Source organism: Eublepharis macularius, chromosome 8 (assembly GCF_028583425.1).
Source record: "Eublepharis macularius isolate TG4126 chromosome 8, MPM_Emac_v1.0, whole genome shotgun sequence".
NCBI classification, from domain to species: Eukaryota; Metazoa; Chordata; class Lepidosauria; order Squamata; family Eublepharidae; genus Eublepharis; species Eublepharis macularius.
In genome coordinates this window covers 84,939,636-84,953,105 of record NC_072797.1, presented here as the reverse complement: position 1 = coordinate 84,953,105, position 13,470 = coordinate 84,939,636, and the positions used below count along the sequence as shown (strand labels likewise).

The following is a 13,470-nucleotide window of genomic DNA, read 5'->3' as shown; positions in this document are numbered from 1 at the left end:
ATTTATTCTGGCCTGAAGCTTTTGATGCTGGATTTTAATGTGTATCTTTTAATTCTTTAAATTTTTAATTTTATAAGCTACACTAAGCACGTGGTATAAGAATGTTGTAAATAAACAAAATATATCAGTATACAGGCAGAACCAGGGAGATCCAGCAATCCATCAGCATAAGGAACTTTAGAGTTATGGATCTCTGAGGAAAGTTGACTCAGGGTTGTGGGCCATGCATGTAGCAATAGCAAGATGGACTGCCAATGTTTGTGGCGAGATCATTCCCTTCTGCATCTTTTATCTTTTATACGGAAAGCAAAAGTTCTGGGTTAGAAAGGCAAACCTAGGTGCCCTTATATATAGGTGCTAAGGACACCTGTATTATTTAAAGGCAAAAACTACAGAGGGTTAAGAACTAGGGTTGCCAGCCTCCAGGTAGTGGCTGGAGATCCCCCGGAATTATAACTGGTTTCCAGGCCACAGAGATCAGTTCACCTGGAGAAAATGGCTACTTTGGGGAGTGGATTCTATGGAATTATGCCATGCCAAGGTCCTTTCCCTCCCCAAATTCCACTTTCTCCACGTTTCTCCAGGTTCCACTCCCCAGATCTCCAGAAATTTCCCAAATTGGAGCTGGCAACACTATTAAGAACCGATCTGTGATTCTATAAATATGGATAAAAGCAAATCTTACTGTGTGGAAATTTTAATAAACAATTAGACACACAGGTGGGCATATATAACGTTGGAAGCTTGAGCCATGAAAGCTAATCAGCTAGGGTTGCCAGCTCCAAGTTGGGAAATTCCTGGAGATCTGGGATGTGAAACCTGGAGAAAGTGGGGTTTGGAAAAGAAAAGGACCTTGGCATGGCATAATTCCATAGAGTCCACCCCTCAAAGTAGCCATTTTCTCCAGGTGAACTGATCTCTGTGGCCTGGAGACCAGTTGTAATTCTGGGAGATCTCCAGCCACTACCTGGAGGCTGGCAACCCTATAATCAGCTCACCAAAGAAAAGCCAAGGAGAGCAGAGTGGAGACCTCTGGCAGTGAGGAAATAATTCCTTGGGGTAGCGGTGTTCACCTAAGCAACAAAATAATACTATAATAATCTTAAAAGCCCAGCGGCATCTTAAAAATTAACAATGTTTACTCCAGCGTAAGCTTTCATGAGTCAGCGAACAGTTTCGGTGAAGCAGAAAGGCAAAAATCAGAAGGAGAGGGTCAAGCTGTTCTCTCGGGAGTTAGCGTTTCCTTCAGACCAAGCAGAGTCAGTTACCACCGGAACATAATGCGGCTCTTCTTCAAACTTGTTACCACAACAAACACATCTCAGCCCGGTAAATTCACCCCCCCCATCCCGAAAGCCGGAGCGCGGGCGCACCAGCTTCCCACTCCCACTACTAATTTTATTGGCGGTCTATAACGTTTCAGTAAGAGGGGGGGGGGCAGAAATTAGAGTTCGTTTACGGCGCTATCTCATTGGTGGAAGCTGTGAGCGAGAGCCCGAGCGTGCTGAAGTGCGTGAGAGAATTGAATCGCAACTGACTCTATCACGTGGCAGAGCGCGCTCCGATTAGTCCGTGCCGCCTTCCAATCAGCTCTGAGCTAGTGGATTCAAATTGAGTTGGGCGGGGGCGCTAGTTTTAAGCGAGTCAGTTGGCTGCGAGGAGCGCTGTTGCTGTGGTCTGGGAGGCAGAAGAGGCGTCGGCGACCCCCCGCTGCCGTCATGTCGCATAAACAGATCTATTATTCGGATAAATACTTCGATGAGAACTACGAATATCGGTGAGAGAGTTCTGAGGGTTTGCGGAGGTCAGAGGGAGTTTTCTTATAAGGGTTCTTAGTGATCGGGGCTTCTGCCAGTGTTTTGTCCGTTTTTATGTATGACTGGTTGCCTGGCTCAGGCGTTCACAGCGAGCTTACCTTCTCCTTTCTCTCACTGATCCGACTTTTCGCTCTTTTTGCTTCCCTGTTCCCGCCCGTTTGAAACCGACGTGTGTGCCCCCCACCCCCACATGCACACTCAGTCTGAGACGGAGCTACTTCCATTGTTCTTAACCTCCGCCTGGGGGGCGGGCGGGCGGCCTATAGGAAGGGAAGGAAACAAAGAAGAGGGGCAGGCGAGTCCGCTCCACAAGAAGGATGGTGGTTGCTTGAAGATAGCTGTGGCAGACCCACACGGACGAAGTGGGGCGCGCGGGGGGGTGCTTTTTAAATGGACTTCTCGAAAGGGCTGGGAAGCTGAGAGAAGGGCACCTGTGGCTGTTCCTGTGGCCTTGAGACGGCGAACTTAATACTTGGCTCCCCTTTAGTTGTATTCTCGCAACGACTCCGGGCTCGGTTAGGCGAACGATGACCACTTTAGGTCTTAAATGAGCGAGAGAGAGGAATGGCGGTCTGACTTCCCAGGCGTTGGCATAAACAAAAGCCTTCTGAACGTGAAGGCTGGTATGATACAGGTTTTCGAAAACCAGCTCATTTTGTTAGGGAGACTTGCTGTGTAACCTTTCTAATTTGGCTCACGGGCTGGTGGTGGTTGTAAACTGCTTTGAGGAGGGGGAAAAAACAGGCTACAAATATCTAAAAGTATAAATGTGGACTGGGCAACCCATTTTCCCCCAAGCTGTGTACTATAGCATTCAGACAAACTGTTGATTCCTGAGGTTTACTTACATTCTGAAATGTTGGTGCAACCTGTCCACCTTGGAATCTTTCCATGTACTTGCTTTAAGGCCTGAAGGAACCATCTCTTGTACAAGTGTTCTTGTCTAAACACAAGTAATTGTCACAGGCCTTGTAGCAACAAAGTACTGGTGTATAAAATAAACCAAGTTAATATTGTTAATCTAAATATTAAGACATTAACTTGAGAGTATCTGTCTCATAAGTTGTGAACAATAGTAAAAACTTCAAAAGCTACTAATTTTGAAATGTTCCTGAGCCGCACCTGAGACAGAAGATTATTATTCTTCCTGAGCTGTACAGTTATGTTGCTGAAAGAATATAACTTGTCTTAATTATTTTCATGTAGGCACGTAATGTTACCAAGAGAACTGTCAAAACAAGTACCAAAGACTCATCTAATGTCTGAGGAGGAATGGCGAAGTCTTGGTGTACAGCAGAGTCTTGGCTGGGTCCACTATATGATTCATGAGCCAGGTAAGTGGGAATAGGTGTGTCTGGCGAGGTCTTTTTGGACATCTTGAGTTTCTGGAAAAATCAGTTTTCTTATTTCAGAGGCAGCAGATCCTTGCATGGACAGTAACACTGTTAGCATCGAGTATGTTGAAAACAATGGCTATACGGATTGATCATTTATACATAAGAGTTGTATTTTATCTGTTATTAAACAATACTACTGAAATTTCTATTTTTCTTTCCACAGAACCACACATTCTCCTTTTTAGAAGACCACTTCCAAAAGGCCAGCAGAAATGAATAACTTCTAAAAACTACACAAATCTTCTGGAACTTTATGTATATGGATGTATATATGTTGGTAGTATTCAGTGAATACTTGAAAAAATGTACAAAATGTACTTGTGCATGAGCTGCATGAGCTGTATTATTCACAGCAACAGAGCTCAGTAAAATGCAAACAAAGTAGGCTGCTATGGTTTGTGCTGTTAAATGCCTATTTGATTGTCCATTGTGTTCAATAAAGTTTACAAGTTACGTATTTGTTGACTAGCTTCTCAAATAGATTCAAAGATCTAGTGTTTTTATTTCTGCAGCAGTTGGAGCAATTATTTAGCTTCTCAACTGTTGAAATAGGCCTGATGAAATAAATTTTTTTAATACTAGATAATCTACTTTGTGTATATTTCATGGATTTCACCTGAAAAAATGGCATTATATATTCTTGATTGTTTGCATGATTAAAAACAAAAGTTTTGAAACTGGCATGTAAATCAGTTGTAACTGTTTGAAAATGAGTAGTTCCTTAACTAGTTTATGGAACTGTTGTAGATTGAGAAGTATAGAAAATTAAAGAGGAGAATGTAGTGAATACATAATGGAAAATTTTCAAAGGGTGAGAGCTACAATAAACTCAACATATTAAATTGTTTTTTAGCTGATGCTAATCCAAACCATGTCTATAATGCCCTGTTAAGTAGGCAGAACAAATAGAATCTGTTTTTACTAGCTGAAAGCAACTTATTATTCACTGTTTTGTATTGCACTCTTAAAGCTTTCATTTGATTTAAAGGAAACAGGAAAACTTGCCTGGTAGTGTTCATTAGAATGAGAGAGGCTTCTAGAGTTAGGCAATTAATCAAAACAGCATTTTGGCAGGAATGTCAATGTTTTTACTGGCTATTGTTTACCTTTGTCTCTTGAAACATTGCTACAGCTATTAACCTTTCTTTAAAACAAAGATCTTGATGTAACCATATTGTCTTCCAAAGCCTGACTGGGTGTAGTATCATAGACATGACTTGTTCAGCATGTTATGGGAAGAAAATATATGGCTGCTTAGTGATAGGGTTAGTCATAATAAGAAAAATTGTCCTTACAGCTTTTTCTTCAAAGCCCGTGGCATCATTGTGATGGCTTATAGTAGGTCTAAAGCAAGATTTTTTTTTGAAGAAAACTGCTTATGCATCTAGAAGTTTGACTACATTTATGAGCTGTGTCAACTGTGCAATGAGATCTTTGAGTCTGGTATCTTGCTAATGTTACTCTAATGCTTATATTATGATTCTAAAACCTGGCAAGAGCCACACTCGAGTAAATTTTCAACCTATTTCTTAGCAGAATGTTGATGCTAAGATAATTAGCTACCATTATTCAACAGGTTGTTTCAACCCTGGTACACATAGACCAGGTAGGATTAATATGAAGTAGGCACAGTTCTGATAATCTCAGATTACTGATGTGATCTCATTAAATAGTAAAAGGTCTAATCAAATAAAACAAAATATATTTGAAATTTATTTTTGCTGTATTTACTAAATTTGACTTGCCTCTAAGTGGATTAGAATTTCTTATTCATCACCTAGCTCTAGAGTACTGATTAATGGCATTTTTCTGCTCCGTTTTGAGATGAGTACTAGATAGGGTTGTTATGACAATATCAATTTGACCCATTTTCACAGTAAATTAATCTGGCCAATTCAGATTTAATAATTGGGAGGAAAGCTTTGAAACGCTTGGATAGATAGGAATTTTTACAATGAATTAATTGTAAGGTATGATGAGTTTTTGTAACTTTCTCAACTAAGGTCTAGATGGGACTCAACTTGCTGAATGGCAATATTTACAATTGCAACATTTGTTGGTAACCAAATATGGTCCTGCAGTATTGAGTGTATTGCAGTCTCCCCCACCATTGGAAACTTACTGAATCTAAGCTAGAAATTAAGTCTACAATATTTGTTCATAAATGTTTATTGAGAAATACGATAGTTACATGTGGTGGTAATATAGTGATATTTGAGACTATTAAATACACAACTGTAGATTTTTAAGGATCATGTTCATAGCTAAGGTTGAAATAAATGGATTGGCCTAATATAGCTGTTCTGAAACAGTGAAAATCCTTGTGTAGAAGAATCTTAACTATTAAATAGACTTTACCAGACAATTGGTTATAACCATTGGCTATGATCTAGTGAAGCAAGTACTGCTGGAGAAATAGTAAAGAATCCAGTAGCACCAAGACTAACCAACTTTACTGTAGCATAAGCTTTCGAGAACCACCGTTCTCTTCGTCAGATGCTGGAGAAATGCATCCCATTGTATAAGTAATTCCCAAATGCAGCATAAATGATGGTAGAGCTAGGCAAGTGGGAAGTAAATCAACCTGAAATGCAGCAAGAAAAAGTATGTTTGGCTATACATTTTTACAAATGTAGAAATGAAAATTTACTGTTAGTTATGGTGCACAGAATACAATTGTTTGTAACACTGTGACTTAACATTAAATAGGCTTATGGAAGACAATTGGCTAATGTTTAATTTGGGTTAAATAGCATAAAATGGTAGCAAACATGTTAACAAAATTCCTGCAGTCAATGGACGCTAGAAATCCCATACCAAATAAAAGCGGTAAGCCTAGCCCCTTCCTCCACAGCGCGTGGCAATAGCCTGCTTTGCTTGAAGGTTTCCCCATTTGCCTCTGGTGTCATGGCGGCCATCATGAGAGCACTTCCCCGCTGCTGATTGGTTACGACAGTTAAGCGGGCGCTGTCGTAAATACGACTTTTTTGTGTGCGCTGTTGTGGGGCGGGGGGAATAGACCGAGAGTCGTCGGCGGATGTTGGGGTTTTCTCGGACCTCGTTCCCCCCTCATCCCGCTATGACTTCAGAGCGGGAAGCGAGCACCGAGGTAAGAGGAGGGAAGGCCGATTCATCAAGCCACCCACCCAGCTATTACACAATGCGCGGAAAGCAACCCAGAGCGGTCTTCGAGTGGCCGAGGAAGTGCTATGCTCCATAGGGTGCGCGTCCGCCTGGTCTCCATGCCCGTCTAAGCTCCGTCACTGGTCCCAGTCCTAACAGGCTTTCTCGAGCAGAAAGGAATTCTCCTCACTCGCAGAAAGGCGGAGTGCTTCCGTGCCAGGCGCGGCGGCAGGGGTCACTTGCTGAATGCCTGCCAGTTACTGGACTTTTTATCAGAAAGCCAGGGGGGGGGGAGCGTGAACAGCCTCCATTATGCCTTGAGAAGGCTGTTTGCGGCTGGCGTTCAAGTGTATGCTGCCTTAACACTGCGGCGCGGGCACAAAACGCTGTTGGGTGTTCACAACTTTGTTTTTCTCGAAAGTGAAGTAATGGCCATGATGGTCCCCGGGGCTGCCTTTCCTGAGCCTCGCCCCTGGCCCAGGCTGCGAAGGCTCAAGGGGGCTGAGTCGCTTGCCTGAATTCCCTGCCTGAGCCGGACGGAGGTCGCCGCCTGCCCTTGTCTGGCCGACCCCGAGGCCGCCTCTGGTCCCAGCCGGCCTGGGCGAATCCTCTTTCCGTCAGGGGATGCGGTGCGGGCGCGCATCGCGGGCCGTTTTGGCCTTCCAGTCTGCCCCGGCCCCGTGACCAGGAACTGTTTCTGCGGGAATTAAACTCCAGAAATTGGCCCTAGCACCACACTTTAGAATACAAATTTGGATTATGTTGATTTGGTGCCTTCTTATGCCATCCTTTCTGCTCAGAATTCCATGGCGGGGGGCGGGGGGGATACTTGTGTCTGCGCACTTTGAAGCAGGGAGGCTGTGGCAACGGAAATGGCTCCTTCCCTCATCTCAAGTCGCGTTTCAAACTAAAAAATGGGCTGTGCGGATTAGTTATACTTACCCATGTAATGTGGCAAGAACTGTTTTCAGACCACAGCTGTTTTATCACATTTATTTTGGTGAACAGGTTTTTGCCTGTAAAATTTGTGCCAAATTCAACCCCCTAGCGTCTAAGATTTTATTCTGTAATTATCCATATCCAGGAAGTGTTTTTTTAATACAATGAAGTGGGGCAGAAGGAAATGGGCAAGTAATATTGGCACCGGTTGTCACATAGAGTGTTATTCCATTGCTGTCTTGTGTCTAACCTCAGTATTTCCAAATAACTCCTTTCTAGACCATGTTGTGTAATGTATGAACTTGAGTCTAAGATTTTCATTTTCTAAATCAAGCCAGCCCCATTCTTTCATGCGGGGGTGGGGGTGGGGGGGAGTGCTATTATCTTGTAAGAGGCAAATATAAGTGGTGTCTTTCAGGATATTTTAATTCATACTAAGAATACATCTTGGATTAGAATACAAAAATAAGCTACTTTATTATATCTCTGGTGAAGTCAAATGCTCACTACAGTAATCTTAAAATTATTAACATCTCTGTGGTAAAAGTAAAACAATAGCATTACTCTGCTTATATTATAATCCTGAGGAGTTAGCCATGTTAGTCTGTAGTAGCAAAATAGTAAAGAGTCTAGTAGCACCTTTAAGACTAACCAACTTTATTGTAGCATAAGCTTTCAAGAGCTACAGCTGATGAAGAAAGCTGTGGCTGTAGAAAGCTTATGCTACAATAAAGTTGGTTAGTCTTAAAGGTGCTACTGGACTCTTTACTATTAGAATCCTGTGATTGTTTAATTTTAGAAAAGTAGCAGTTTTGCAGTTTAAAAAAGTATTGCAGTTTTAAAAAGTAATGTGAAGTTTTAACATTTGTTGGAGAAACAAACGTGGGTGGAGATTATTGTTTTAAATTTACAATCAGTCCTGAAATTATAAGATTACTGTGATCAGGGAACTATAATAATTTGTATAGAAATGAGGTTTCAGCTTTAAAGAGAACCTGGATATATTTTAGGATGAATGTAACTAGGTGTCAGACTGTTCTGTTTATTGTCTAAAGTAGTCATGAAAAGTTTTTAAAAATTAAAGTTAGACCACCTTTTTACAGATGTATGCACTGCACAACTGTAATATTTATTCATATATTGGACTGAAACGTTTTTCTGTTGTCTTTTTATCGAGAGTATATACAACCACCAGAGGGTGTTCAGTGAGCAGGATACTGGACTGCTGACTGAATGGTTTGTCTCTTGGTCTGCTTAATCTTTCTATAGGGCTCATTCGAATGTAATGCTAGTTTACCATTAACTAGAGTTGAGGCACTGGGGATTGTAATGCAACCACCTCAGTTACATATTCTTAGGCTGTTTTGCCAGGCTTTGGCTTTACAGTTAACTGATATGAACCCTGACCTTGAGAATCTTGGAGCTAAGCCAGTGTTAAGTGAGAGGGAGGGAATATGTGTGCAAGACAGAAGACCGTGATTCTGCAGCATGCTTCTAATACTTTAACCCCAGTTAATAACTAAGTTAGTGCTTGCTTCTGCAGCTGTTGCCTATCAAGAGATTTTTATTCTTTTGATTTGATTTGATTTATACCCTGCCCTCCCCATGAATGGGCACAGGGTGGCTCACAACATCCATAAAATACAATAAATTAATCATAAAACTGTAAAATCAGTAGCAATCTTAAAACAGTTGTTAAACTAGTCCAGATGCCTTAAACATAGGCTACTTAGATAAACAATCAAGAGTCCGCATATAGGCCATAACATATGGCCATAACACATGGCCAAGGGCAGCCGCAGAAAAGGTGGTGATCTTAGGTGGAGGTAGGGGACACCCACTGGTCCTTAGTCAAAGGCCTGGTGGAACATCTCTGTTTTTCAGGCCCTGCAGAACTGTAACAGGTCCTGCATGGCCCAGATGTCCAGCAGAAGAGCGTTCCACCAGGCCAGGGCCAAGACAGAAAAAGCCCTGGCCCTGGTCGAGGCCAGACAGATGTCCTTTGGGCTGGGGACCACCAGAAATTGCTTGTCTGCAGAGCGCAATACCCTGCAGGGGACATAATGAGAGAGACGGTCCCACCGGTATGCTGGTCCCAGTCTTGATTTTAAAGCTATTTCTGCAGTGCATGCAATAAAGATATTTTTTACATTCTGATCTGAAGTCAGATATTTGTAAAACCTTTATTTTTGAATGAGCACTTAATTCTTGATACAATTCTGACCACTTCCTGATTTAATCTCTTCAGCCCTATTTTGATTGAGTAGAGGAACAAGGCACCAACTTTTCTTTCTTGTGTCCATGTTGTTCACGTAGATGGGGATTTTCACATATTTTGGTAAATTTCAAAGTGCATGTAGCCAAACCCCCTTTTGTTTCTCAGGGCACCAAGTTATCAGCAGAGGTCAAACCGTTTGTTCCAAAATATGCGGCGGTAACAGTGGCATGGTCAGAACCCTCAGAAGCATGTGTCTTTCCTAGATATTATACAACATGCTACCCATATGTTCAGGAGCCTCCAGTGGATAAGTATGTACCTTCTTCATCTTGTTTCTTGGGAGACTATAAACTTACCAAATTCTTGAATTTAAGATTCTTTAAGATGTTTGGTAAAAATTATGCAATGTTTTGGGAATAAACTGGCACATTCATTCAGTACTTTAGTAGTGAACTAAAGTTTAGTTTAGTTTAGTTTAGTTTAGTCACTGTTTAGTTCATTTAGTTTATTCACTGTTAACTGAAATGTATTGTGGGACAGAAGTTTGAACGTTGCGAACTTGTCTCAGAATTCATTTCACAGATAATGGTGACTGTGGGATTGTGCTCCTTAGAATTAGCTTTATCATAAAATGAGTGGTTATTTATAAATGGTGAGGTGGATCCAAACATAGCCTTGAGGAAGTTCTTCTAGTCTAAGGAACCTTCCTTCAACTTAGTGACACTTCTCTTTGGAGGAAGGTTTCAAACTTTGCTCGCCTGAGTGGTGAAATACAGGTAGGATCCATGCTGATGTCTTACTCCTGTGCATTCTTTAAGAAATGTTTCATTAGACTCTTTGTTTTCAGCCTTCACAAACTAATATGTTTGTTCACAGCAACAGCAAGCCAGGAATTCCTTGGGATCATGTGCTCCCTCCTGTTTCTCCTCCTGCTGAACTGAGAATTAAGATTGTTAAAAACTAGAAAGTTTGATAACCTGCAATTTGTTACAAACTAGGAAGCCTTCAATCTTGTCTCTGCACATTAGGATAAGACTGAATAATGTTTTTGAGGATTGTTCTGAGACCTAATTGTAGCCCATGTGGAAGTTAGTATTTGCAGTACTTTAAGTTAAGTTGACCTTATTTTTTGGTTTTGCCTTTTGATAATCTGAATTTCAGTGCTACAGATTTGGAATTTTAAATGTCTCATATTGAAATGTAAATGATGTGGCATGCGGGTTCTTATCCTATGAGAGATGTGAACCTTGTTTTAATGACTACCAAGGATACATTAGATGTTGATTCTTTTGAATAAATTGAAAACTGCATAAAGAGGGTTTCCATGAACTGAGAAGGAGAAATGAAATGTGGGTCACAATAATTTTGAACTGTCTGATTGGTTGTGAAGCCTATTAATAAGGCTCTAGTGGCTTGTAGCCCTGATGAGGGCATCTTATTTAATTGTTACTGTGTATTTCTGTGGTATTTATGCAAACCCATAAGACCCCCCCCCCCCCGCTTCCAGACTCATTACAACAAGTTATTTTGCAACCAAGAGCTCTGATGTGAATAATCTATTTCTAGGGGAATTGCATTTCTTTTAAGAAGGGAACCTGGGGAGGACTTGTGCAGAAGGGGAAGTCTCACCCCTCCATCCCTTCCCTGTTGTCCACCCTGCGCCCTTCCTCCCAGTTCATATTTTTTAACCTCCAGTCTACAGAATTACCCGATTTTCTGCTCACTCTCTAGTTAGCCATCCTGCTATTTTTTTATGTCAGCTATTTTTAAAAACTTTTTTTCTATATCTGTTTGGGTTGTTAAGCAACCCAAGTTGTTGAACAGTTTTCTAAACTGCAGCTTATGTGCACAGATCCCACTTGTTATGGGGACAGGGTTTAAATCCCCTGCCTGTCTAATTTTTGTTTTTTTAGTTTTAGCTATTTCTTCAAATCATCCTTGTCTGTAGGGCTTTTTTGATCCATATATTGGGGCTAAGTCATTCATTGTGAAGCTTGGAGGAGGGAAGTCCTCCTCTTGTACTGTATGCAGCACGACGGAGAAAATCCTTTGAATCTAAAAAATGATGCCAATAACTAGAAATCTTTAACAGTTGTTCATCAGCTCTATGCACGGAAGTAGTTTTCCAGACTTGCTGTGCAGCCTGTGAATATAATGTTGCTTATCTATTTTAATTTTAACCTCTTCCATATCTCAGTATGTTAGTGATTATGATTTATTGCATACTTCAAGCTAATACACCTCTCTCTGGTTTTAACAGGTACTACTTGTGCTCAGGTTTTAACACTGTCTCTTTGTGTCTATTGTTTTTCTATAGGATGCTTGGTAAAGTAAACCAAGATTTGTTGGTGGCCATTTATTACTGAAAACAGTATTTTTCTCAGATGTATTAAGTATTCCATTTCTTTGATGTAGTTGGAAACATTTGAACTGAAAACACGCATGTTCGATCTTCCAGTAAAAATGTGTTCAAACAAAATAATTTTTTCCTTGAAAGGCATTGTCATGCTTGAACTAAAGAGCAATATATTTATTTAGACAACAGGAATGTCTTCAAGATGTGCCTTGGAATTCCACCACCTCTCTTTCCTCATATGCATCTCAGAGTCTTATGGGATGCGATTCGCTTGGGGAATACTCCAGTTCTTGTTCAGTTGATGCTGCACCAAATATATCCACAGTTCCCAACTTTCGATGTGATAAGAACTCTAAGCTCTACAGCTCTTCTCGACAGGAGAGACAGTATGTCCAACAGACGTCTCTCATCAGAAAAGAGGCTGAAAACATTCCCAGGGTGAGTGATCCTTTCCAGCATCAGGAAGTAGATTGCAACAGTAGCAGGGATGTCTAGCGAGGCTCTACTTTCAGGAGATGGAAATGTTCTTCAGTTTTTCCTGATGCTCAAAGTCAGGTGCTTCAGACCTTATTAGTTTCCGCCAGCTTATGTAGCTCCTGGGGGCATTTGTGAGACCATATGTACACTGTGCAGCATGGATAGCTAGCTTCTTACGTATTACGACTGGAAGATTCAGTCTACACAATCCCTATTATAATGCCATTAGGATAAACATTGCAACTATTACAAGGTTGTATTGTCGAAGGCTTTCACGGCCGGAGAACGATGGTTGTTGGGGGTTTTCCGGGCTGTATTGCCGTGGTCTTGGCATTGTAGTTCCTGAACTACAATGCCAAGACCACGGCAATACAGCCCGGAAAACCCCCAACAACCACCTATTACAAGGTTAACTATAAAGCTGAAAGACTGGTAACCAATACAGTACTCTACTGTATTCAGGAAACTCTGCTATGAGCAGTTCTGTCAAGTTCCGTTGAACTGTCTGCCTGGGCATAAGCCTCTGTCCCTTCTGGACATAGCTGTTGATGACAGATATTAATCTGTTTCAAAACATGTTTCTTTCTGCTGGCTTCTCTTTGCCAGAACTATCAGTCATGCACCCTGCTTCTGTCCTCAACTATACTAGCACATCCTCCGGGGCTTAGCTAGAGGAGAGGCAGCATCCTAGTCACTTCATGGCCTGTTGCATGTACAAAATGGTAGGCCTCGGTTTTGCCATAAATTTGGAAATGATAAGGTGGAATAGAGGAGCATCATAAAATATTCAGGGCTGGATAAAGATCTACTTCTCAGTGTGGCCAAATCTATGGACACATGAGTCTGGAGACTGGAGCCATGAATGGACAAAACATCTTTCTACAAACCTGAGAAAAGCCCCAGGTTTTCAGAATAATCAAAAGTCTTTAAAATACTGGGGGATTAAAAAAAACCCAAATAATAGAAACAGTGCTTTAGCTTTAAGAAACAAATGCCCTAGGCAGCTACAACAGTATTACTAGTTGTAGCTTTGGTTTCTATCAGTAAAGATGATGGGAAAACAGACTCTTTCCATGCCTATTTTGGCCTTTGAGGGAGTACGCCTTGGGCCAAGCCCACTAGCCGCAACAAGATGACACCACT

The 13,470-nt window shown here is 41.3% G+C and overlaps 2 protein-coding genes across 4 annotated transcripts in view; both read left to right on the top strand.

Annotated features, from left to right (window-relative positions):
• The first annotated feature begins 1,653 nt into the window (after positions 1-1,653).
• On the top strand, positions 1,654-4,097 carry CKS2 (CDC28 protein kinase regulatory subunit 2). Its single transcript, XM_054987148.1, has 3 exons — positions 1,654-1,777; positions 3,024-3,151; positions 3,378-4,097. The coding sequence occupies exons 1-3, from the start codon at positions 1,719-1,721 to the stop codon at positions 3,428-3,430; spliced, it is 240 nt and encodes a 79-aa protein (XP_054843123.1). The 5' UTR covers positions 1,654-1,718; the 3' UTR covers positions 3,431-4,097.
• A 2,125-nt stretch (positions 4,098-6,222) lies between these two features.
• Positions 6,223-13,470, top strand: part of SECISBP2 (SECIS binding protein 2) — a 34,602-nt gene continuing 27,354 nt past the window's right edge. For 2 of the 3 annotated variants that reach the window (XM_054986836.1, XM_054986835.1), the window contains exons 1-3: positions 6,223-6,323; positions 9,660-9,805; positions 12,033-12,288. In XM_054986836.1, coding sequence (XP_054842811.1) covers positions 6,252-6,323; positions 9,660-9,805; positions 12,033-12,288 — 474 coding nt within the window. In that variant the 5' untranslated portion in view covers positions 6,223-6,251. The remainder of the gene's footprint in view (positions 6,324-9,659; positions 9,806-12,032; positions 12,289-13,470) is intronic. The other variant, XM_054986837.1, reaches the window with a different exon arrangement.

Bases quoted from the DNA above. Each gene is read 5' to 3' on its own strand.
- CKS2 (XM_054987148.1), top strand. From the start codon at position 1,719: ATGTCGCATAAACAGATCTATTATTCGGATAAATACTTCGATGAGAAC. The intron at 1,778-3,023 runs GTGAGAGAGTTC...ATTTTCATGTAG, and splicing joins GATGAGAACTACGAATATCG to GCACGTAATGTTACCAAGAG. The intron at 3,152-3,377 runs GTAAGTGGGAAT...TTCTTTCCACAG, and splicing joins CTATATGATTCATGAGCCAG to AACCACACATTCTCCTTTTT.